Source organism: Erigeron canadensis, chromosome 2 (genome assembly GCF_010389155.1).
Source record: "Erigeron canadensis isolate Cc75 chromosome 2, C_canadensis_v1, whole genome shotgun sequence".
Lineage (NCBI taxonomy): Eukaryota > Viridiplantae > Streptophyta > Magnoliopsida > Asterales > Asteraceae > Erigeron > Erigeron canadensis.
The window spans coordinates 27,766,257-27,792,517 of NC_057762.1; the positions used below are offsets into that span (position 1 = coordinate 27,766,257).

At 34.2% G+C, this 26,261-nt stretch overlaps 2 protein-coding genes across 3 annotated transcripts; both read left to right on the plus strand.

Annotated features, from left to right (window-relative positions):
* The first annotated feature begins 14,589 nt into the window (after positions 1-14,589).
* On the plus strand, positions 14,590-16,026 carry LOC122586324 (flavanone 3-dioxygenase 3-like). Its single transcript, XM_043758322.1, has 2 exons — positions 14,590-14,756; positions 15,354-16,026. The coding sequence occupies exons 1-2, from the start codon at positions 14,605-14,607 to the stop codon at positions 15,925-15,927; spliced, it is 726 nt and encodes a 241-aa protein (XP_043614257.1). The 5' UTR covers positions 14,590-14,604; the 3' UTR covers positions 15,928-16,026.
* A 942-nt stretch (positions 16,027-16,968) lies between these two features.
* Positions 16,969-24,261, plus strand: LOC122590190 (urease accessory protein D). Of its 2 annotated transcripts, XM_043762522.1 has the most exons (9): positions 16,976-17,378; positions 17,767-17,832; positions 18,276-18,350; positions 18,505-18,549; positions 19,560-19,790; positions 20,554-20,636; positions 20,752-20,914; positions 23,161-23,313; positions 23,951-24,261. In XM_043762522.1, exons 1-8 carry the CDS (start codon positions 17,268-17,270, stop codon positions 23,272-23,274), a joined length of 888 nt encoding a protein of 295 aa, XP_043618457.1. In that variant the 5' UTR covers positions 16,976-17,267; the 3' UTR covers positions 23,275-23,313; positions 23,951-24,261. The 2 variants fall into 2 exon arrangements, with proteins under 2 accessions (XP_043618458.1, XP_043618457.1); XM_043762523.1 differs by lacking the exons at positions 23,161-23,313; positions 23,951-24,261 and having other exon boundaries at positions 16,969-17,378; positions 20,554-20,610; positions 20,752-20,845.
* The last annotated feature ends 2,000 nt before the right edge of the window (positions 24,262-26,261 follow it).

Consider the following 26,261-nt stretch of genomic DNA (forward strand, 5'->3'; position numbering starts at 1 on the left):
AAATGTATTACAAGAAACATAATTTGTGAGTCACTTGGCATGGAGACCAATTATATGAGGCGTTGTAATTGGAGACCAGAAGTCGATATTTGAGGTAAACTTTCATGATTACCGGCGGGGATGAGTTATTCGGTTTGCCTGGATCTATAACAGCTATTGGTGACTTTTTGTCAATGGGCTACTTCATGGGGATATATTGGCAAAATTTTAATAGGAAGAATTAAATCATCAATTAAAGAAACATACTACTATTTCTTCAATCAGAGTAATATTTTTTAGAAATTTTTTTTCTAAATTGAACAAAATTTCTAAATTAATGTATGTTGAGTAAAGTAATTTTTCTAAAATATATACACTTCACTACAATTACAATATTGTTATGATGCCTGCATTTTGTCATTAACGTTATCTTTTTGTTATGTCATATATAATATATGTTGGCATATGATCATATTATTATAAGTTGCATGTCCGGGAATAATTTAAGCCTACGGGGTCACACGAAATGACACGGTAACTCGATAATAACAATTGATATATTAAAGTAATATATTAATTAGTTTGATCACGAAATAATTAATTAAACATAGTTAAAGGATTAATTATATTTAATTAATTAAAAAGGAGGATTAAAATGTGAAAATTGGAAAGTGGGCTTGGACCTTGGTCCATGAGAGGGGGACGGCACATCAAGGCTTTCCATAGCCTTGATGTTGCTTAGTTTCCAAGTTATAATTAACCTAATTATTCCCTATAAATACAAGGGTTAATTCCTAGGTTTTTCATTCATTCATTCACAAACAATTCTCCTCTCTCTCCCTCTTCTTTGGTTCGGCCGATCTCCCCATCACAAAGGGGTTTTCGGTTTTCAACTTTAGTTTAGGGATTTAAACAAAGGCTTGTTTAGGTTCGTGATCGGGGTACTAGCATACATTATTCGGGGTGTCTAGTGTGCGATCGTGGAGGGGTTTTGCTTTAAACCCTAAGCATTAATAATAATCTTATTATTATTGGATCTAAGCATATAAGGTACACGTCTCGATTCTCTCTTTGTTAATTAATGTGATTGCATATATGTTTCGATTTCTTCCGTTGCGCTTATTCGTGATCTTGTATGTTTGTATGTTCATATATTCCAACAGTGGTATCACGAGCCACATATGTGATCTATTAATTACAAAGATCAAAACTTGAAGGGGGGTTTAAGGGTTGGTTGAATTTTAATTAATTAATTAAAGTGGTTTTCTTATTTTAATTAATTATTAATTGCGTTTTAATTAAATAAAAAATTAGGGTTTTGTTTAATTAAAAGATTTAACCTTGTTCAATGGAGATTGAAACCCTCAAACAAGTTTTGAATTGTGAATTGATAAAAATTATGTGATGAATTGCATGATTACGTGTATCGTTTTATTTATTGTTAAATAAAATAGTAAAATCACAAGAAATTCATGCAAAGTTTTATTGTGATTTTACTGGATATATAAAGAGTTATATGATACAAAGAATGTTGATCCAATAATTAGGGTTAATTATTAGATAATTATGTGACAATGTGATTTTTGCGTGTAAATTTTCTGATGTGCGACAGTTTACTAGAAAAATCATATAAAATAATCTGTAATGAGTTAGGTGTCATGCTTTGGACTGTAGAAGCCCAACACATAGGGCTACAACTTTATAGTTTTGGTCGAAAGCTGAATCGGACCAGAAACAGGTGTAAACTGGTCATCAAGCTGCTGGAAATTTCCAGACAGCAAGTTTTTGTGTTTTATGTGCAACTTGTTTTGTTTAAAGGCTTACGCAATCAAGGTAACTTGATGCATGTGGTCCTTTTCTTCGGAAGGGGGAGCCGTGATTGAACTTTTGCATGAACCATAGTGACCATGTTTAGGTGGCCCACCTTAACTTGTTATTTGATTAAATAGTTCGGTAATTAGTAAGTTTATTGATTTTGTATATTATTTATAAAGTTGTATAAAGGTGATGCAAAATTAGTTTTGAAAATAAACTTGACTAAGAACTATCGAAATAGAGATTTCATTAATAAAATTGGAGTTTTGCAACCTTGAGATACACCGGCTCACCCATTTGAACAAACTCTAAGAGAGGTATAAGTCGGAGTGCGCTAGCCTTCTAAAAGGGCGGGTTTTTAAATCGCGTTTATCGCATACCTTTGCCCTTGCGCTTCTTTGTGCGTTCAAATGGAGCTACCGAGCTCTCTTGTGTTGTAAGACTATACAAAAGATTTTATTAAATATTATGTTTTGAAGATTATGCATGAGTCTTCAAACATAAACTTTTGATTCACATCAAATGCATTACCCATTTAAAGTTAAGTCAATGCCACCCACTTTGCTAAGAACACTTGCCAGTGCTTTTTGCTCTACGTGAGACGTAGGTGAATTGTATCTCTTCAAGGTGGATTACCACTCGTCGTGAGACGGCGGTGGACTATCTACATGTTCTTAATTGGGCGACTTAAAACGAGTTAAGAGGTGAGACCTTAACCCGTGGCATAAGATGGGACAAAACATGTTTACAAAACGCTTAATACCCCTTTACAGTGTTATTGTAAGTCCCATAAATCTAGGAGTTGCATGAATGCAATTATCGATTTTCGATTACCTTTTGAATGCCGTCATTTCTAGCAGATCAACTGATGAAATGATTGTATGTCAAGTTGGATCCTAGCCTTAGTGAAAGTAATTTGTTAAATGAATTTAACAAGGGTAAAATTACATTTCTTAAGGATAATTATCGGAATACTGATAATTGAACTTTTTGTCTGTTTTGTAGATGGCAACAATCAATACCACTCAAAACATACATCAATCGGCATTCAGGCTGATGTTGGAAAGGGAAAAGCTTTCTGGACCGAATTTCAATGATTGGTATCGTCAGCTCCGGATTGTTTTGAGAGCTGAGAGGAAATACCAAGTCCTTGAAGAGCCAAGACCCGTTGCTCCTGTTGCCAATGCTTCTACTGAAGCATTAGCGGAATATGCGGCTGCATATGATAGACATAATGAGGTCGCTTGTCTAATGTTGGGAAGCATGAATGCTGACCTACAAAGGAAATTTGAGCATTCATTTCCATGTGATATGCTCACTGAACTCAAGTCTATGTTCGAGAAGCAAGCTGGCGTGGAGTTATACGATCTTATCGATGTACTCCATGACTTGCGACATGAACAAGGAACACCGGTGAGCACTCATATCCTTAAGATGAAAGGATACTTTGAGCAGTTGGAAAGGTTGAAATTTCCTTATGCAAAGCAAGTACAAATTGGTTTGATTCTCAAGTCCTTATCTAAGGATTTTGAAGAATTCGGACGCAATTATACTATGCATAGCATGGATAAAACCGTTCCGGAACTTCTTGCAATGGCTGTTGAATTTGAAAAGAAGTTGCCAAAGAAAACTGCTACTCCCAATTGTCTCATGATAAAAGGGGGTAAGGTCCAAAAAGGCAAACAACCGAAGGGAAAGGGCAAGGCTGATGGCAAAGGAAAGCAAGTTGCTGCTCCTAAACCTAAGAAGACCCCTCCAGCGAAGAAGGAACATCCCGCTAAGAACCTACCTTGTTACCATTGTAATGAAGTGGGTCATTGGAAGCGGAATTGTCCCAAGTATCTTGCTGAGTTGAAGAAGAAGCAGCCCGGTACGTCCGGGACTTCAGGTATATTCTTCACCATTGAATTATATTCTTTTTCTAAGCGGAATTCATGGGTTTACGACACTGGGTGTGGTACTCATATCTGTAATTCTTTACAGGGGCTTAGAAGAGGAAGGAAACTGAAGCCGGGATCTTTACAACTGTTCGTGGGAAATGGTCTACCTGCAGCTGTGGAAGAGATCGGGGATTATCATTTGGTTTTACCTAGTGGTTTAATAATTGTCTTGAACGATTGTCATTATGCACCTTCTATTACTAGAGGTGTTATTTCAGTTTCTTTGTTGAAAAACAACGGTTACGTTAATGTCTTTAATGATATTGGAATTTCAGTTTCTCGAAATAATGTTCATTATTTTGATGCTATTGCTTGTGATGGTATTTATGAAATTGATATGCGTGGTTGTGATTCAAAGGATAGTTCAATGTATCAAGTTAGCAAACGAGTTAAGTCCACTTTGGACTCGACTTATCTTTGGCATTGTCGGCTTGCTCATGTTGGCAAGAAACGCATTGAAAGACTTCAAAGGGACGGTGTCTTGCAATCAAATGATGAATCATTTGAAAAATGCGTGTCTTGTGTTTCTGGCAAAATGACAAGGAAACCTTTTCCAAATAAACCGGAGAGGGCTAAAGATCTGCTTGGACTAATACATTCAGATGTATGTGGCCCATTTAGACATGTGTCAAGGAAAGGTGCTAGCTATTTCGTCACTTTTATGGATGATTTCAGTCGTTATGGTTATGTTTACTTGATTAATCATAAACATGAAGTCTTTGAAACATTCAAGAACTTTAAAAGTGAAGTGGAGAATCAACTCGGTAAAACCATCAAGATCCTCCGTTCGGATCGAGGTGGTGAATACTTGAGTCAAGAGTTTAAGGATTATCTCAAAGCTTGTGGTATAGTTCAACAGCTTACTCCTCCATATACTCCTCAACACAATGGTGTTTCGGAGAGGAGGAATCGAACCTTGTTGGAAATGGTTCGATCAATGATGATTCATACGACTCTTCCTTTTTCGTTTTGGGATTATGCCCTTGAGACTGCTGTTCGCATTCTCAATATGGTTCCAACTAAGAAAGTTGACAAGACACCGCATGAATTGTGGCATGGGAGTATTCCTCAATTGTCTTACTTAAAGGTCTGGGGATGTGAGGCGCTCGTGAAACGAGATACGCCTGACAAGCTTGCTCCTAGATCTGTCAAGTGCATCTTTGTAGGATACCCAAAGAAACGATGGGTTACTACTTCTACTTTCCTACGGAAAACACTGTCAAGGTTCATCGATATGCTGAGTTCTTTGAAAAGAAACTCATATCTCAAGAAGACAGTGGGAGGATTGTTGAACTTGATGAGCATCAAGAAGATGTGTCAGCTTCTAAAGATACTAGCAATCTTCAACTTGGGGGGGAAAATGTTCAAAGAGATGAATCTCTAGATGAACTTCAAGTTGAAGATGAAGCGATTTCACTTCGTAAGTCCTCAAGGACTATACGTGCTCGTGATAGATTAAATCTTATGATTGAGTCTGAACAACACGTAGTAGGAGATTTGAATGAACCTCCTAATTTCAATGCTGCATTATCAGATCCGGAATCTGAAAAATGGCTTGAAGCGGCGAATGTGGAAATGAAATCCATGAAAGACAATCAAGTCTGGAGCTTGGTTGATCTTCCACCAAATGGTAGAACTGTTGGGTGTAAATGGATCTTCAAAAAGAAGACCGACATGGATGGAAATATACACACCTATAAAGCTCGTCTTGTGGCGAAAGGTTATACTCAACTCTTTGGAGTTGATTATGAGGAAACCTTTTCTCCGGTTGCGGACATTAGAGCTATCAGGATCATCTTAGCCATAGCGGCGTACTATGACTTTGAAATATGGCAAATGGATGTCAAAACAGCTTTCTTGAATGGTTTTCTAGACGAGGAAGTCTACATGGACCAACCTGAAGGTTTTGTCAATCCAAAACATCCCAACAAAGTATGCAAGCTTCAAAGGTCCATTTATGGACTAAAGCAAGCATCAAGAAGTTGGAATAAAAGATTTGATGAAGAGATCAAAAAGTTTGGTTTTATTCAGAATCCTGATGAGCCATGTGTATATCGCAGAGCTAGTGGGAGTAATGTTACTTTCCTTGTCTTGTATGTCGATGACATATTGATAATAGGAAATCACATTCCAATGTTGAAAGACGTTAAATCTTATCTTGGAAAGTGTTTTGCTATGAAAGACTTAGGTGAAGCAGCATTCATACTCGGAATCAAAATCTATAGAGATAGAAGTAATCGGTTGATCGGATTGAGTCAAAGTGCGTATATAGATAAAATCTTGAAAAGATTCAAGATGGAAAATTCTAAGCGCGGGAACTTGCCTATGCAAGAAGGACTTAATTTATCCAACAAGAATGGTGCTTCTACACCTGAAGAGGTGGAGCGTATGAAGAGAGTTCCTTATGCTTCGGCGGTGGGTTCTATCATGTATGCGGTTAGATGCACTAGACCTGACATTACGTTCGCGCAAAATATTGTAAGCCGATATCAGCAAAATCCCGGAGAGGATCATTGGACTGCTGTGAAAAACATTCTGAAGTACATGCGTGCTACTAAAGAATTGTTTTTGGTGTATGGAGGAAATCCGGATCAAGAGCTTAAAGTCACTGGATACTGTGATGCTGGATTTCAGACTGATAAGGATGACACCAAGTCTCAGTCAGGGTATGTCTTCATTCTAAATGGAGGAGCAGTAGATTGGAAGAGCAAGAAGCAATCTACCGTTGCTATGTCTGCTACAGAGTCTGAGTATATAGCTGCTTCGGATGCAGCAATGGAAGCTGTCTGGATCAGAAAGTTTATTTCTGGGCTTGATGTGATGCCATCAAATAATACACCTATGGATCTGTACTGTGATAATTCTGGAGCAATTATCATTGCCAATGAACCTGGGGTTCAAAAGGGTGCCAGACATTACCAAAGGAGATATCACTATGTTCGAGAGCAAATCGAATCACGTGAAATCAATTTACTCAAAGTTCACACAGATAATAACTTGGCGGATCCTTTCACAAAGGCATTGTCGAAGGGAAAGCTCAACAAGCATGCAGAAGGCTTAGGTCTTAGATATTGCTAAGTTATTTCATGTAAATCTGTGATTAGTATTTGGATAATGGGATGTTAAACAATTGTTATTTTAAATAAATGAATTTTTATACGCGGTATAAGTGGTTTCATTTTTATAATAATTGTGTCCTATATTTGCATGTTTAAATCCATGAATATTAGTTCGATATTCTAAATGTCTATTGTCGATTAATTATATGGGAATATAATTAAAGCAAGACAATTGTGAGAGATTGGTGAAAATATTTAAGGGAATATTTTGAAGATGGTGGATCGTACCAAACTCACATGATATTCAAAGGATGAATATTAGACTTACCCCATAGAACGAATTATCATTTTATGGATCGGCGTCATTAAATGAAATTCGTGAAATGGTTACTTTATTTATCCTTTGACTTGAGATACAAGTGAGTTATGCATGTGTGGATTGCATTTCTTGATATAGTTCCTAACTGTCCTGAACAAGGCAGTAATAAAGGGCTATTTTCAGAAATGTTAAGAAACGACATGGCCAGACACTTGTAGTCAATACAGGATTTGTTCCTTCAATTTGCAACTGAAGAATGATACCATTTGGGCCCCTCATTAATTAATTAAGATGTTTGTATGGCCGTACCCAAATGAATTCAAGAGGATTCTTGACTAATTTTGGTGATCTTGATTAGTTGTAGAAATGAGAAACATAATCGTTAAAATTATGAAATGACATTGATCCATATTCATAATTAACAAGGGTATCTGAACAAAGGGATATTAAAGACTAAATCATTTCAACTTGGCAAATTTAAGAATCTATTCTTAAGTATTTCCGGGAGCATTGGAGTGTTGCTAGACGCCAACCAATGTTATTGCGTTTATAATAACATGCTCAAGTGGGAGCTGTTGGCATATGATCATATTATTATAAGTTGCATGTCCGGGAATAATTTAAGCCTACGGGGTCACACGAAATGACACGGTAACTCGATAATAACAATTGATATATTAAAGTAATATATTAATTAGTTTGATCACGAAATAATTAATTAAACATAGTTAAAGGATTAATTATATTTAATTAATTAAAAAGGAGGATTAAAATGTGAAAATTGGAAAGTGGGCTTGGACCTTGGTCCATGAGAGGGGGACGGCACATCAAGGCTTTCCATAGCCTTGATGTTGCTTAGTTTCCAAGTTATAATTAACCTAATTATTCCCTATAAATACAAGGGTTAATTCCTAGGTTTTTCATTCATTCATTCACAAACAATTCTCCTCTCTCTCCCTCTTCTTTGGTTCGGCCGATCTCCCCATCACAAAGGGGTTTTCGGTTTTCAACTTTAGTTTAGGGATTTAAACAAAGGCTTGTTTAGGTTCGTGATCGGGGTACTAGCATACATTATTCGGGGTGTCTAGTGTGCGATCGTGGAGGGGTTTTGCTTTAAACCCTAAGCATTAATAATAATCTTATTATTATTGGATCTAAGCATATAAGGTACACGTCTCGATTCTCTCTTTGTTAATTAATGTGATTGCATATATGTTTCGATTTCTTCCGTTGCGCTTATTCGTGATCTTGTATGTTTGTATGTTCATATATTCCAACAATATAAACAATAAACATCCAAAAAAAAAATCGATCAACTTGCATAAACATATGCCAGAATGGAAAAATGCACTTCTCAAAACGTTAGACTTTAGGTCGAGTTGTACGACATTTACCTACCAGGGGTTGGGGTTCAAATCTCACTTCATGTTTCTTTAATCATAATGTTACATGATTTTTTTTTTTTTTTTTTGTGTTGGTCGTGTAACCAGTTGATGACAAGCCCATTATGCGCCAGTTATCCGTTTTTATTGGATAACGATATGTATATAACATAAAACATAACTAGTATTTAAATTGATAACCTATTGTGGAATATATTTCCGTCATTTAAAGTTTAGACCGTTTCAAGTTGGTATAACCAAGTAGTTGGAAATTAAGTCAACCTTATATGTAGTTGGAATAAACTAAGTAGTTGGAAAGCTAATTTCGTCATTTAAATTTAAACCGTTTCAAGTTGTAATAAACTAACTTCGTCATTTATAAGTCAAACACTTCTTCTTCGCACATTGCATGTCTTCCCTGCTTTTTAGTTTATTACTCCCTTTATCTCATATTACATGTAATAGTTTGACTTTTCGAGTTTTTATTTTTTAACTGTAAATATTTTTGTTTATGTTATATAACACTTAATATTACATATATGAATTCATTAAGTTTTAAATATACTTTCCATTGATATAACTTTCATCAACTAATATATAACACAAACAAAGATATTTACGGTCAAAATCAGATGAAAAAGACTTGACCAGTCAAAATCTCTCTCCCTAATAATAAAGCAAGCTTCCTAACTTAAACCTTTTAAAAAAATTTGCCGCGTGGCAATCTCTCCCTCTTCCTTATCAAACATTCCGTCAAAACTTATGTTTAAGAAAATAATATTAAAATTAATCAAAAAGCAAAATAAATCATTCTTTCAAACCTATTCATAAAAGATTATACCCTAATAGGCTATTTTCATCTTCTACTTCTACATTCTGCATCCCAAAACCATTTATAACTAAAGGTAAGTAATATGCTTGGTTAATTTCTATTTGGTTGTCTTTTTGTTCGCTATTCAGTCAATTTTTTTGTCCTGAATATATACAGGGTTTCATGTATAATTTCAGAAATCATTTATTTAATTTATGTATATATATATATATGGTATTTTTTTATTATTATTCTTTTAGTCTGGAGTTTTTTTTTTTTTTTAGCTTTTTAATTTGATTTTTACACATACTTGTTTGATAAAAAATAATGTGATGCACACTAAATGTTTGATACTTTGATATACTGATTAATTGGTTTTTTTTTATTGTTTTATACATCTAAAGAAGATATGATTTTCGATGGAATCAATATCCAAGCTAAGCTTCTTTTTTTTTTCTCTTTTTTGAGGGGTTCAATATTGTGTGGTATTCAAATTTGAGATATATATGATCTTTATTCTTTAGTTATGTGAAGTTTGTATATCTAAAAACATATTTGTACTCCCGATTTCTTGAGTTATATTGTGAATTTGAAACTAACAGGTAGCCATAGTAGATATTATTCATTTCATACTTTGTCGGTCTTGAAAATTGACATACAATTTTTTATCCTCAACGCTCAACTTTTATTTTAAGATTTGTGATACTAACCCCTTCCCTGTCAACACATTTCCTATCTACTTAGACTAACCCGTTTGGCCCGTCTAAACAATTTGATTATGTAGGATATTTTGGCTTTAAGGGATAGAGCTTAGTCAATATAACCACTAACCATTGGTGGAGGTGTATTTGCTCATTTTTCTTTAAAACATACCTGAAAAACATCAGAAACTAAACCAACATGGAACAAGCTTTAGTATTATTTGAAGCAACAGAATTACTTATCTCAAATATGACACATGGGTAGTAAGTTGAGAGACAATGGATTCAACTTTTATCCTGTTTATCGTATAGTACTAAGTATTTTGTGTTTAATTTCATATAAATAGAAAGCCATTTTTTGTGTGTTACACATCTAACATGTTAACACTGTTATCAATATGACAATACGAGATAGATGGAATATTTAGATGGCCATCAACCCGGTCACTGGAATTGGACAAACAATGATGTTGGTGGTGCAACTTTCGGGTAAAAGATCAATTTAGATAGTTTACATTTCTTTGATGTTAGTTTAAGTACGACCTGTTAAGAATCAACTTCATGATAATGATGGAAATTATGCAAATTAATTTAAATTTAAGTACTTGAAGATATATATATCTTCTAGGAGTTTAACATCTATATTTTGATTTGAGTTCATATAGTGTTATAGAAAATTTGTTCTCACAATGGGTCCTCCCTTTGATATTATATTGCGTGATTATGTATCAGACTCGAATGGTTGAAGTTAGGGTGGGTGAGAGCAGTAGTAGCAAATACGGACGAACAACAATTGGATTTGAGTTGTGATCAGGATAAAGATGAAGAAATAACTCTGGTTGATGCTAATGTTTTAGGATTTACCCAGGATGGGAGAATGTGTTTGCAGAAGTCGTACCCTTAGCTAACTAAAAATACATTCGAAATCGCTGAACACCCTCATCTTCAGCTTCTACGGCGGCCTCTACTCACCCCTGGAAACAAAAACCTACTCACAATATATGATGCAGTGGAGCGAGAGATATCTGAGAAGGTTATAGTCTTTAGAAGTGTAGAAGACAAGTGAAGCAAACCCCCACCCCGGGCAGGGACAACAACCAATTACATCAATCAAATTCTAAATGTGGATTTCAGGTTGATGCTTTGAGTTTTTGATATAAATTAAATTTGTAGTTTTTACTTGGCGTTGTGATGAACCGCATTGGTTGAGTTTTATAATATAGTTATTTTATACATAAAAGTCTTTTTATGATGAATATGGTTGGAAAATTGGAATGGTAATATGATGGTACGAGTGTGATATAAGAAGGCTTAAAGTTGGAATCGAGTTCACAAGAGAATGAGTTGCATTAAATTGTATGCTGACATGCTGTTGTTTTTTGTTACGAGTTTTTATTTCCTATGACGGATTTACATGGTCACTACTAAGAAATTTTATAGCATTGTGTTTGTTGATGTGTTTATTTTTACATATATTTTCTCTTCCTTGTCCTCATATCAAATTCTCGTGTAGCTAAAACATACATAACGGAAATCTATTTTAATGTATGTATTTACGAAACTTTTTTTAAAATACTCGGGTTTAACCCGGGTTGATTAGCTAGTAGGATAATTAAAATGAGACAAAGATTATTAAATTTTCAAATTATATACACGAACATAACTTAAAAACTTTGGGTCCGAATTAAATTTGTTGAATTTATTTCTTTGTGACAAGTGAATCAACACCATATGGATCCAACTTGTATGTTCCATAACATTTAATCTAGCTAAGTAGCTAGGACTGATCACTCGCAAATATATACTATCTTTTTGCTCCAGAAAATGGTAAGGCTAAAGGCAGTGCGAAATAAAAAGGGGCGAACCACCACCAAAATTGCCCAAGTTCACCCGCCCGGAACACCACCCCCGTTGAGTGAACTCGCCCCCAAGTGAAGCCACAAGGTCGCCTATTTTTTTGTTGACCAACGGGGAAATTCATAAAGTCTAATTTATTTATCTTTCTCTTCATCCTTCTATATAAATACATCACTTCCTATATAAATACATCACTTCCTACTATACATGTTGTCACATGACGCAAATAGTCTCACTCTCCAAAATTCACTCATTTCCATCTTTTTGGAAAACAACTTTTCTAATCCACATGCTACATAGACATGACGCAAGCTGCCAAGGATATACGATTTTTAGGCCCGAATACCTTTGGTATCACTCCTGCATCACTATTACTCAATCCAAACAACTTTATTCATGAAAGTTATATTGTTGATTTGTTGTTTAGTTTTTTGACACATAAGAACCGTATGTAAAAATAAATAAATAAAAATTCATATCTTGATTTTTAAAACAATTGAATCGACACACAAAATTATCACGTACTCTCAACTTTTATATTTCATATATATATATATATATATATCAATAATAATTTCAAAGTGATTTTTTTTTTTCGTGTACATCAATAAATAGTACGTTCATAAAAGTGTACATTATATATTATGCTTGTCATTATTATATGTAGTTATAATTATTATAAGTTTAAAGAAAGTGTTAACTATAGCCCTATGAGTTGTTAATGTTCATTAAAAAAGAAAAATTATTTGTTTATATAAAAACTCATCTTTTGTAAACCAACAAACCACAGATCCTAAAAAAATCCACGTTAATAACAATCTTAAATTTAAAAACACTTCCATTTCCATACATAGATGAATACGACTAATACCACTTTCATGTTGTAAACCAATTTTAGTTACAAACCACATGCTAGTATTTTAAAAACAGATCAAGTTGGGAAATAAGACAAATTAACTTTTGTAAACCAACAACCACGTGTAATTAGTACTTTAAGAATCAAATCAAGTTAGGACAATTAGACACGTAAATGGATCATATCATGCGAGTGACATATATATTTATATAGTGGTTTTTATACACTGTAAGGTATGTATATGTATTTTTATCTTAACAATCCATTTAGTAAGGAGAAAGGAAAGAGAGATTTGAGGAGTGTGTACGTGTATACGAGTTACTCACTTGCTCTAAATTAACAAGCTCTGATAGTATCATACAGGGTATACCATAAAATTAACAATATTCAGTCAACTATTTGGATCCATTAATCTCCTTCAGGTATCTTTTTTCTTCTTCTTATTTTACTACTTTATATATTTTTACTGTTTCATCAAGCCACCACCTAGCACTTTTACAACGGTTTAACCTCGGCCCGGTTAGTGGTCTAACAACTTGAGTGAGCTGTCCCAACACCCCCATTATATTCTTATCATGAGAAAAGAAAAAAATTAAAAAGTTTGTTCGTCCATTGCTCTTTTTTTTTTTAAAGAATATAATGTGAAAATATCCAATTTACCTTTTCAATTAATACAAATATGAATTGAAAAGTATCAATACGTAAAGAGATGTATAAATGGCGATGCATTTCTAGTTTAGGTAGTAGGTACGGCTTGGGTTCATTATTTTCAAAGTGACAAGTTTAATTTGTGGGTTTCCTTCTCAGTCATCTTGAACTCTATGAGAATGTGTGGAATATTAAACAAAATGAAAAAGGGTGTGAATTACTTATGATTATGAATATCGAGAGGATACATTGTCTTTAAAAATATATTACTTGATGTTAATTAAATTATGGCCACCTGTCCTACCAAAACCATCTTTACCACTTGTATAATCATATGATTTTTGATATTATAATCATATGATTTTTGATATTCTGGTTTATAGCTAGTATTAGCAAGGTTGTATTTGAAATGAAACCGTTATCAAACCTATTAATAAGAATAGGGTTGTTAATCTCGATCTAACTCAAAACCCAATGAAAAAAATCAAGTCAGGGTTTAAAATCTCGACCCGTCTACCCGCCAACTTGAAAATGATTTGAATTTATATAATTTTTTTAATAGGTCGACCTGTCAACCCATCTGACCCGCCAACCCATGACCCATTTGACTTGAAATCTTCCCACCAACAGACAACCTATATGACCTGAAATCAACTAGTCAAGTCGCCATACCACCCAACCCATTTGACCTGCCAACCTGAAACTCGACCCGTCAACCCGCCAACCCGATTTTTTTTCAGGTTGGTGGATTCGGTTTGGGTTGATAGGTCATGGCTCAGGGTTGAAATTTCTGACCTGAAATTTTTAGTGGGTTGGGTTAGGGTCAAAGATTTTCAATCCGCCAACCCGAACCCATAGACAACCCTAAATAGGAGTGTGGTTCTTTTAGACTTAAACTCACTGCTTGGTTTCGTTTGAACATGGAAAACGATGATGATGATGATTACAAGAAATATGGCATCTCTGGTCGTCATTGACTTAGATGGACTCAATGATCCTGATCAACGACCATCCATTGTCAAGAACATTGGAAATGTTTGTCGCGAAAGTGGGTTCTTCCAGGTCAGCATTTAAGTCATTTTTATGTACCATTGTCGAAATACTAGTATGGTCTTTAATCAATTTCTTTGTTTGTGGTAAGATAATCAATCATGGGATATCACAGAAAGTGCTCGACGATGCATTAGGAACTGCATTTGGGTTCTTCAACCTGCCAACAACAGAGAAGACAAGGTTCATGTCTAATGATGTTCACAAGCCAGTTCGTTATGGGACAAGTGTAAAGGACGGGGCTGAAAAAGCTCAGCCTTGGAGAATTTTTCTTAAACATTATGCTCATCCTTTGAATGATTGTATCCAACAATGGCCCGATAACCCTTCTGATTACCGGTAACATTCTTTTAACTAATCATATCTATATTGTCATTATTTAATTTGAATTCAAATCTAATTACTTTTCGGTTTCTAACATTCCTCATTTCACTCATAACAAAGTTATTTACTTGATGCTCACTTTAGTAGTATTAAATTGAGGGCTTGACTGTTATGCTGCGAGCAGCATTGAGCCACCGTTGTTTTTTGAATTTTTTTTAACACTCGATCAAATTTATGTTAGGGGAATTTGCTAACAACATATTGGTTTTTCCCTTAAATAAATACCGCATAGTATACTAAGTAAGTAAGTAACACCCAATGCCGTCTTCCACGGGTTTTGGATCCCAATACCTCGACGGTGTATGGGGGAGGTTAAGATGTAGACAGTCTTTCCCCTACCAAGACGGTGCAGAGAGGCTGCTCCAGGTATTATCTAAAGATTGAAAAAGACCTTCGGCCTTGCAAGGGATGAGGAGAGAACCCATGACCTCTCTCTTCAGAGGCAAAGGTGTTAACCACTTGATCCAATCTTGCTGCTTAAATACCGCATAGTATATGTCTTCTTATTCCATTCTCTTGTAACTATGTTTGATAACTTCAAATATCATGTAGAGATAAAATGGGGGATTATGTCACGAAAGCAAGACAGTTGGCCATCGAACTTATGAGTGCCATAACCGAAAGTCTTGGAATTGGCCCAAAATATCTTGAAAACAAGATGGAAGATGGTATGCAAGTGATGGCTGTTAATTGCTACCCAAAGTGTCCAGAACCACATCTAGCTTTACGATTAGCACCTCATTCGGACCATAGTTGCATCACCATTTTGCATCACAGCTCGTGTGGTCTTGAAATTATGGATGGTTCAGCTGGAACTTGGCGACTAGTCCCTGAGCTACACGGGGCTCTACAAGTCCTGGTGGGTGACCATATGGAAGTACTAAGCAATGGATTATACAAGAGCACAATTCATAGGGTTACCCTCAACAATGATAAGACTCGGGTTTCTATTGCAAGTTTACATAGTATGGGAATGGATGAGAAAATGGCACCTGCTGAAGAACTTATTACCGATGAATATCCGAAAAAGTACAAGGAAAGTAGCTTTCAGGATTTCTTGAATTTTCTCACAAGAACTGACATTTTAGAAGGGAAGACCTTCATTGAATCACTCAAGATCAACTAAAAATTCAAGAAAAATAAAAACTAATGAATAAATTGGTATGTAATGAATAACATAGAAACATGTTTGTTACTTTGTTTCCATTTCACTTTGATATGATTAAGATAGGAATATGCTTGTATATGTTTCAACCATCTCCAAGGTGGGGCACTCTTGATTAATTTGGGCAAGAAAAACACGATAAAGATTTATTAAGCACTCTTGATTCTTTAATCTTCTGGCTGGATATATGTGTTTATACTCACTCTTGTTACATCTGTTGGTCTTTGCTTAAACAAATGAAGCTGATCAAAAGTTGTAAAATCAGTAACAAACACTAAACCGAAAGTAAGGTACAAAATGACAGTCATTCATGACTAAGGGACTCGCAAACCTTATCAATGCAAGTATGTAACAAGCTTCAATTCATCCTCTATAATTGAACAATTTATAACCTCAAAGTGAAGAATTGTGAAACTTGATGTAACATTGAGCATGTAAATAGTGGCGGTTAAGTCATGTTAAGTTTAACAAGTATAATGTTTATAGCATATATTGCACTAAATAATTAAATGGAAAAAAATGATCAATGATCGTTGGTATAAAATACACCTAAACTAAATCGAATGAAGCTAATTACCCAAATAATAACAACGGATAACAAACCTAAAAAAAAAAGAAAAGGTAAATTCTCTGAAAAAAACCTAAAAAAATATTTAATGGTATAGAGTTTTAGTACTCCTTTCGTCCCATATTAAATGTCTAATTTTGACATGTCAAGTTTTTTGCTTAAAATTTTGACCGTGAATATATTGGTCTATATTATATAACACTTTATATAAAATATATGAATGGATTGAGTTTTCAGTGTACTTTTCATTGATATAACTTTTGTAAACTATTATATAACGCAAAAAAAAAAATTTATGGTCAAAATTACAAGTAGAAGACTTGACAAGTCAAAATTGGACATTTAATATAGGACGGAAAGAGTATAATTTTTAGGAGAATCTTTTTCCACTAAAAACAAACTTTTACACTTGATATAAGAAAAAAAATAATTATAGTGAGCATTCTTGTAGATCGGGTAGAAAGTTTTATAAGAAAACAGTACAGGGACCTATGACCTATGATGTAAAATTCGACCAGAAGGGAACTGTTTTTGCAGTTGTTGCATATCATCGAAATTGTAAAGAAAAGTCAAAACTCTATATATTTTCAGTGAAATTAATAAGTAACTGATTTGGATCAAAATCCAGTTGTCTTTGAACATTATTATTGGAAATATCAATTGTGATGTTTTTGGCATTGAATTGAAATCAATTGAATGATGGGAGATTGCAACTAAAGTAAAGGGGGTGAAGATGGAAAGTGGAGGAGGAGGAGGGAAGTTGGTAGTGGAAAAAGTAGGTGGAAAATCAACTGTAACAAGATGCTTCTCCAATTACCCTCTCAAGTTCATCCTTCCCTCTAAGGTAAAAAAAAAAAAAAAACTTTATTAACTTAAATTTGATATACATAGATTTATATTGTTCAATGCTTATATATATACATACATAGATTTATGAATATATATTGCTCAATGCTCATACATACATACACAAAAAAGTAACCGTCAATGCCATCTTCCATGGTCCCAATACCGTCTTTGACGGTGTAGTGGGATGTTGAGATGTGGACAATCTTACCCCTACCTAAAATAGAGACTGCTTCTAAGTTCTACCAAAGTTAAACAATGACCTCCAGTAGCCTTGACCTCTGTCTCTGTCTCCAAAGGCAAAGGCTCCAACCACTTGATTGGTTTGTATGTACAAATTTTATATATAACTAATATCTGTATATGGTGTTGCTGGTGTGTATCAGGCAGGGCGTTCCGATGTTGATTCTGTATGGATCTACACCCTTACTTACGGCGGTGGCATTGTTTCCGTAACTTTCTGATTTTAATTAATACTCTTTTGTTGTATTTTTATATATTTATGTTTTCCATATCATGGATTTTTCTGAAATATGTTTTAAAGTTATCCCCTTTTGTTATTGTATATTGATAATGATATATGTATTCAACTCTTAAAACCTCTGTTTTATGTATTGTACGGATCCAACTACCTATTTAACAGATTACGACTTTTTTTTTTCTTCAAACGTGGCGGCCATACAAGTTGCCTCGTCATCAACACTGATGATACTTTGGCGGTTCACAATTTTATGAGCTTTGCCTACATACCATCCTAGAAATCGGAAGTTTGATACATATAATACACGTTTTGAGAGTTGTATACTTATGCAATAGCAAAACGTGACAAGTTTAATACATTTTTATGCATGTGTTTCGTTTCTTAATTATTGTTATTATGTGTTTGTGATTGTAGGGTGACTGTATTTTGTTTGATATAACAATTGAAGATGGTTGCACTGCTGTTTTGACAACTCAGGCATCTACTAAGGTACTGCTTCATTTTCTTCTTCACGCGCGCGCGCACACACACATACACATATGTAATTATGATCTATTATGTTGCAATGCCCTTGCTAAGTATTTTGATTCGATGCTTCATACGCTCTCTTTGGATGTGTGACAAGTTTTGCATGGTTGTATAGGTTTACAAATCAGTGGCCCTGAAGTGCTCTCAGCAAATGATGGAGGTAAGATATCCCAAAAGGTTCTAATATGTGCTTCGATAATCTTACAAGTTCTCTATATGTGCTTTGAATGTATGCATAAATAAACTCATTACCTCTAATTGAGTTTCAGCACGTCTTTTTGGCGAAGTTATATATTAAAGTCCTCTTTTGAAGCAGCACCCTCCTTACATATGATTGATGCTATTAATTTTCATCTAGAAATTTTTCGAAATTATTATAAGTGAAGTTATATTAAACCACTTGGCATGCCAAACATTCTAGTTTAATGAGACAGAGTGCGTTATTGTGATCATGTGTTCAAATTTTATATTATTTTATCTATCATTGCTACATGGTAAGTGTAAAACCAGTATTTATTGGATTGATGGGCTCTTATGTGTCACGTTTAAACTATGTTGAAGGATTTGATATGTGATGGTGACACCAAAATCTTGTAAGGGCATCTCCAATGTACTCACCATTCACCAATTCGTGCATCAAATTTGGTGTAAAATGGATATCTTTAGACACTAAATATGGTTTTTGCCCCAATGTATACACACTTACACAGAGTACCCCAATTTGGTTTCTCTTCAATGTTTGTATAAAATAAGTATTATTTTAAAAATTTTACATTAGGAATTATATAAATTAAAACAGATAGCTCTGTTATAAAATGAAAAAAAAATATATTGAGTAATATAATAGAAATAGAAGGTACTGAAATGCGGTGTAAAATGTCCAAAAATGTAGTGTTACACTAAAAATTCCACCAAATTTGGTATCTTGGTTGGAGATTGATTTTTTACACCAAAACACCAAATTTGGGGAGATGGTCTAATAATCTTACAAAATGTTATGCAATGGGAAGAAATATAGTGATGGTCGTTGTCATAAATGTGAGAAGAATTGAAATGGAACCCAGAAAATATAAATTAAAGTTTTACGGTTTAACTAAAGTAAGATATCTGCTTTGACTTTTTCTCTTATTTGAAAACTTGTTAAAATGTCTAATATTTCCAATGTAATAGGCAAGAATAGGGAGTGATGCCCTTTTGGTTGTCATTCCAGATCCGGTGACATGTTTTTCTACCGCAAGGTACTCTCAAAAGCAAGTGTTCAACATCATGTCCGGCTCGAGTTTGCTTCTTGTTGATTGGATCACCAGTGGGCGCCATGAAAGTGGAGAAAAATGGGATTTCACTCTATATCGAAGCACCAATCATATATTTTTGGAAAATAAACCTTTGTTTCTTGACACGGTATCTTTTCTCTTCATTATCTTTCTTTTAAAGTCACTTATGGAAGGGTATTTGTTAAAACCTTTTACTATTTTGTCGTAACTTGTTTCCAACCCTCAATGGTCAATTTTAGGCAGTGTTTTAGCCTTTAGATAAGCATGATAAAACTGATTATGTTATTTCAAATTGCAATGGTTGTAGCTATGTATAATTTTTAATTGTTGAGTTTGACTATATAGCTCACATGATAGTTTTTCATGGTTAACCGAATTCACCTATGACCGTAACCAAAAACTAATTACGGACAATATTTAATCGAAGCGGATTGGTTAAGGAAACCACTTACAAAGTATGTTTTGGGTCATGGCCGAACCATGCACACCTATGGTAAAAGGTGATACAAAACACAACTTACAGGGTCCAAATAAATAAATTTACTGCAGTTGGCAGAATGAACAAGTTAGGTGAATAAACAGGTTAAAGCAGGTCGGTTGGTTGGCTCGCCAACACCATTTTCACAATTCTTGAATTTAGTAAATAAGTAATGCATTTAATATTATTAGGAAGTGAACGATAATGTAATAATAACAATAACTATTATAAGATAGGCCATTATAAGCATTTGAATACACATTAGTTTCGACCTGTTTAATCCATTGAACTCCCCCCTCCTTTTTTCCAAATTTCACGGTACAAATCTTGTTTACGTTAACCTTGCCATTAAGTATTGGCGAGTCCTGAATTTTCCAATGTTATTATCCATAATGGTTTATGGCAATTTCAGGTGCTTCTTGAGAACGGAAATGTTACAACAATCACTGAACGTATGCAGGATTACCAAGTAATTGCAATGGTTATTCTGCTAGGGTGGGATTCTAGGCATTGAACCCTATAAGTTTTGGGAAACTATGCTTGTGTTAATTTGCATTCCCAGTACTGATATGAAGTTTTATAAATCAAGTTCTGTATTAATCTTATGCAGGCCTAAGTTGAAGCACATACAAAACCAAGTCCAAGCAGATGTTAAGAAGATGATGTCAGGGCAATTACATGCTCCGTCTGCCGGGGGACGCAATAACGCATCTAAAGGTGGTGGCTATGCAAAGCCATCCCTTATCGCTTCTTGCAACTCTTTTGGTCCAAAGGTACTGATCCCTTTTCTTAGATATGGACATTTTGACCCAGTTACTAAGGAATGGGTCGTTTTTGGTTTTTTGTTATCTCAAAACGATCCAAATCAGCAGGTAACCAGTCACCTTTGTTTTGAATTTTTTTGAAAAACACTTTTTGATCTTCTGGAAATTAAAGTCGGTCGAACCGGTCGGCCCCTGCCCTTGAACGTCAAATGAAATAGGTGTTGCTTGAGATCCATCATTGGTTAAACAATCAATTGGTATCAAGTTTTTTCTCTAAAATCCTATAGTATGTAGATTGTAGCCAACAAAAAAAGCTCTTGTGTATTAGATAAACTATGAAAGAAATAAGTTTCGTTTGTACTGGTTTACCTGAACAGCAGGTAACCGGTCACCTTCATTTTTTTAAAAAGTTATTAAGAATCAAATAAATGACACATAAGCTGCCATGTCACCATCTTTTTCAACATCATTTTCAAGCCAGTATCAAATTTCCGAAGACACCTTTTTCTTCCGGCAACACTACTTTTCTTTATCTTTCAGTTATCACAAAGAGTTCCTAAATGACATTTCCATTTCACATAGAATGATACCTTGAAAATTCAAATGACAATCTATATTAACCCACTTCACTTTTATCCTGGCAACAGTATTTCCAGCCTCACCGTGGATAATTAGCTTTAACTTGCCGGCAAAACCCATATCTTTAACTTGGATTTACATAGCTCCGAAATAAAGCTAATTATGCCTTTCTTTATCTTTTTTTAAGCCTGCCATAGATAGTTAATCAATATAGTTGGAGATAATCTTTGATATGTCTCCATAAAAGTTTTTTGTTGACTACATACAATAAAACTTTGAGAAATGTTCTATATATTTTCGATCAATAAGCCCTCATCAAAAGGAGAAGTGGTCAAACCGTCAAACTGGTTAAAAGCCTGTGTTTAGTTACTGCATACAGCTATCCTAACTTTTTTTATTTAACGATTTAGGACTTATTTGTTTTGATGCAATGGATTGCCAGACATGGTAGTTGAATGATCATATTATGATTGTCTTTATTGGCTGGAATGAAATGACAAAGAGATGGAATGGATTTATACATTCCATTCTTATGTCTGGTTGGAATAAAACAGGTCTTCTTGTGAAACTGCTATTTTATATAACACAGTGTATAATATTTGTTTCTACCCTATACAGTATTCAAGTATGAATGATACAATTTAAGCATAAAAAAAGTTTATTAAAACCTGAATTAAGGCTATAATGAAGGGTTCATTTTTCTAGTTAGATTATAAAATAATTTAGTTGATGATATAGCTGGTGGATGCTAATAAGATGTTTTTTGAGTTATTACTTTGTCAAGAACATAGATGATTAATGATTAAGTAGGCACAGTATATCAATGTCTATAGAGGAATGACTGAATGAATAATCAACCTTACATCGCATAACCCAGACTCCCAGAGTTCTTCAACCACAACTCGGAATCTACCAAATGAAGATCTTAAGAAACCACTTTAGACAATTAAAGGGATCCTGAGTTTGGCAGTTTGCATATCAATCCTGACACACCAATGATTATATTTTACTAAATCTTGTTAATGCATGCTACTCACATAATTTTTTCTGTTCAGTAAATACTCAGTTACTCACACACCCTTTGACCCAAGTGGGACTTTAATCCCATATCCTCTTGGTTGATGAGACCAATATAGTCAAAGGTGAGCATTTCGGGAGTCGGGTCGCTTAGTCACTCAGGCGAAGCCAGACAGCATTGTTACCTTATCATTGCTGATCTCTCTCCTTTGTAACTAGGCGTGTTGGGTGTGAGGTTTAATAAGCACTTCAAGGTAAACGTTGTCAAATTTTTTACCTCTAACCTGATAAACAACTCTGCCCCTCGAGTTAGATGATTTAGATAGTCATCAAATGTATGATTAGGTTATTGAGTTGGCATTGAAAATGAAATAGACTCTTCTCCTTTCTCCTTAATTGTGCTTTATGAATACTTGCATCATTGTGGAACAGCCTTGGTTGTCTCAAGAAAAAATATTGTCTTCACAAAGTTCTTGGTTACCTTAGTAAAGGCTATAGCTTAGAGACTACAAGTTTCAAGCCAAGGGATTCGAGCCCACCTTCATAGCTCTAGGCCAAAAGCCTGCTGATTACATATTTCATGCCCTTCGCTACTGATGTATTGCTCTGTTTAAAAGTTTATGTGGATTAGATCATATTTACTTTGTATAAACCTGCAGGGAGTCGGTGTTGTCATCAGGATAGCTGCCACAACAACTGAATCAGTGTACAGGTTTCTTCAATGTCACTTGGCCGATATGGAACCAATGCTTGGTTTGTGTCCCTACCAGTAAATCTTGCACAATTTATGGATCTGTCTCGTACACCAATCTGTAAGTAATATAGCTCTATTGGATTTTCCCGTGTTAAAGGATTTTGAGACACGGGAACTCTACTGTTTTGATGATGATGATGATGTATGCTACATACCCAGGACCCTGAATGTGTTCAACTCTTCATAGTTATTTTCTGAAATGGTCAAAATTTCTTTTACGCTGAATTAATTCATTCCAGAGACATGTAAATTTCTAGCAATTTGCTTTTGAATGGATCGAGTTGAGTAGTGTTTTTTTTAATCACAAACTGGTCAAATAAAAATATATAGCTAAAAGGAAACAGGGCATGAGTTGAAATGTGAAGGTCACTCGGGAGTCTTTTCTAGTGCAGACAACCTACTAAATCTTTTTTGTTTAGATAATTATCAAACTAATAGTGTGCTAATTAATAATTAACACATAAGTTATTTATTGTTTTGTTCAATCCAGCATCCACCCCTTGCCGTATTGGACCCATTACCTAACCTTTTTTTTAACAGCAGAAACCCATCACCTAACCTGTTTCATATGCTTGTGTTGTATACCCTGTACAACACACCCCGTAAATGTAACATCCAAATATTTGCATTGTGATAGTGCAACAAATTTGATGCAAAGCTGAGTAGCTGACCTTGCTTTTGTATCTGTTCCACAGGAGAAAATGTTGAATATGGCCAAGGGAAATGCCATAATATATACATTATGTGGCGAATGCTGGTGCATTGTGAAGATACTAGCTTACAGATCGTAGAGAAACTCATTATGTTATGCAGTCCATCTGCTATGACAATGGAAGGCCTGTAAGACGAGCATGGTGCAATTCATGTGAATTTTTAAGCCTGAGGATATATCTTTGTGAATTTTGTGATTGCGTTGACTTGGTAATTCTTTTATGTTCAACGGTCAAAGTTTGAAGTCAATTTAACATTTTCATGACAAAGGTTCAACAAAGATCAAATTTTGCAAGGTCCTTCAGTTTTGTATGTTTCCTTGGTGTGTTTGCTGCGGTTTGTTTTGGGCTTAAACTGTGTTTGGAAAAACAGCTGCTTTGGTAATAGTCAGCTCCAAAGACCTTATAGTTTCAAAAAACCATAAAAACAGTCTTTTTTATATGTGATAGTCACCTTCCAGCTACTATTACTATTCACTTTTCAGTTTGTTTTTGAGTTCGAGTGGTAGACCATCTCCTATTCTCCTCCGCTCATGTTATGGCTGAAGTTCTGGGACCATAACCGAGGAATGGTGTTATGGTTGACGTTATGTAGGGAGCGTCTTGTTTTTTTTTTTTTTTCAACTCAGGTTATAAAAAACAGTAATGATAAATATAAAATATGTTTAGTTGAGTTTTTGATTTGGGAAGTGATATTTATACAACAAATATTGGTCATCTACAATAAAAGTACAAAAATTATTACGCAGTGTACAACTGTATTATGCAGGATTTGTTGTAGAAGTCTAAAACTTCTTGTAGCAATATCACTTGGATTTACCTTAGTTTTTACAATCACATCAAAATCGAAACTTGTAAGCGTAGTGGATGAAGATAAATATCCTTGTGATTTCGGATCGTAAATTCAAAATTTTAGAGTCTTTCATGTTACTAACTTATTATAATTTATAAGTAATAGGAGTTACAGAATTGAGAAAAAAAAGGAAACAATTTTAGTAATGAGAAAACGATCAATCAGATAAGATTTTAATGTCTTTTGTATCTATATAAGCCAAGTGTAGTGTTTAATTCTAAGTCTAATAATGAAATTGAATCTATATACAATTAAAAAAAACTAATTTAATAAAATAAATAAACTAAAATGACATGTGTCGATTAAGGATTACGTCACATGTCGTTTTAAGAATATCCCAAACCTGTTTTGGGTTTGGTAGATATCTGATCAAATTAGGGGTGTTGAAAAAACCATACCCAAATAACCCGACCTAACCCGAAAGAGTTTGGGTTATTTGGTTTCGGGTTCGTTATTCGGTTAATCAAACCCATATAAATTTAATTGGTTTGGGTTATGGGTGATATCTTTATCTTTATATATGCTAAAAGACAACTAACTTAACCTCAATTGACCAATCACAAGTCCCGATTTTTCTAAATTAATCTAACGGGTACCTTAAGGAAATTATTTTTTGCGTCCAGCGGGGATCGAACCTGGGACCTTAAGGTCACAAAGTGTTTTCCTTACCCCTAGGCTAATTCCTTGTTGGTTATTTGCCTTTTGTAAACAAAAATCAAACATACAATTTTGCCTTTTGTTAGTATTATACAAAAGTAGGTTTTAGGTAAAATAAAACAAGTTTTAAAGTAAAATACATAGAATAATAGGTTTCTCTTCAATGAAAGTCACCGTGCATCATGAAAATTACTGTGCATCAATTGCTTCGTGAATCTTCGTGCATCAATTTAACCATGATCTAAGGGTCAAGATCTTGTCTTATTTGTTTTACTTTAATTTTTGTTTTACGATACCCAACCCCTACAAAAATATGTCTATATTACGAGTAATATATGTGTCTTGTATTAAAAATAATTGTATTATTATCCTTTTTAAAAGTTTTTTTTAGTAATTGTCATGATACATATAAGAACAAAGCATGCTAAAATATCATTTTTTAGGAAACGCCTTAACATTGTCATATTCTAATTAAAATGTTTATAATATGTTTCATTTAAAAATAAAATATTATTTATATTTAATACATCATGTGTAACAATAAAACAAATAAATTGGTGACACCTTTTATGATTTTTTAATATTCGAATATCGCTAATTATGTTACACTCTACAACTTTCATGGGCATATTATGATTTTGTAATATTCAAATTTTACTAAGCATGTCACAATAAACAATTTTGATAAACATATTTTTAAAAAAACTTTTTAATATAAAAATTCAAAGTTTATCATATAGATTATTGTTTTATTAGTAACAATAGTAGAATAATTACACCCTTATC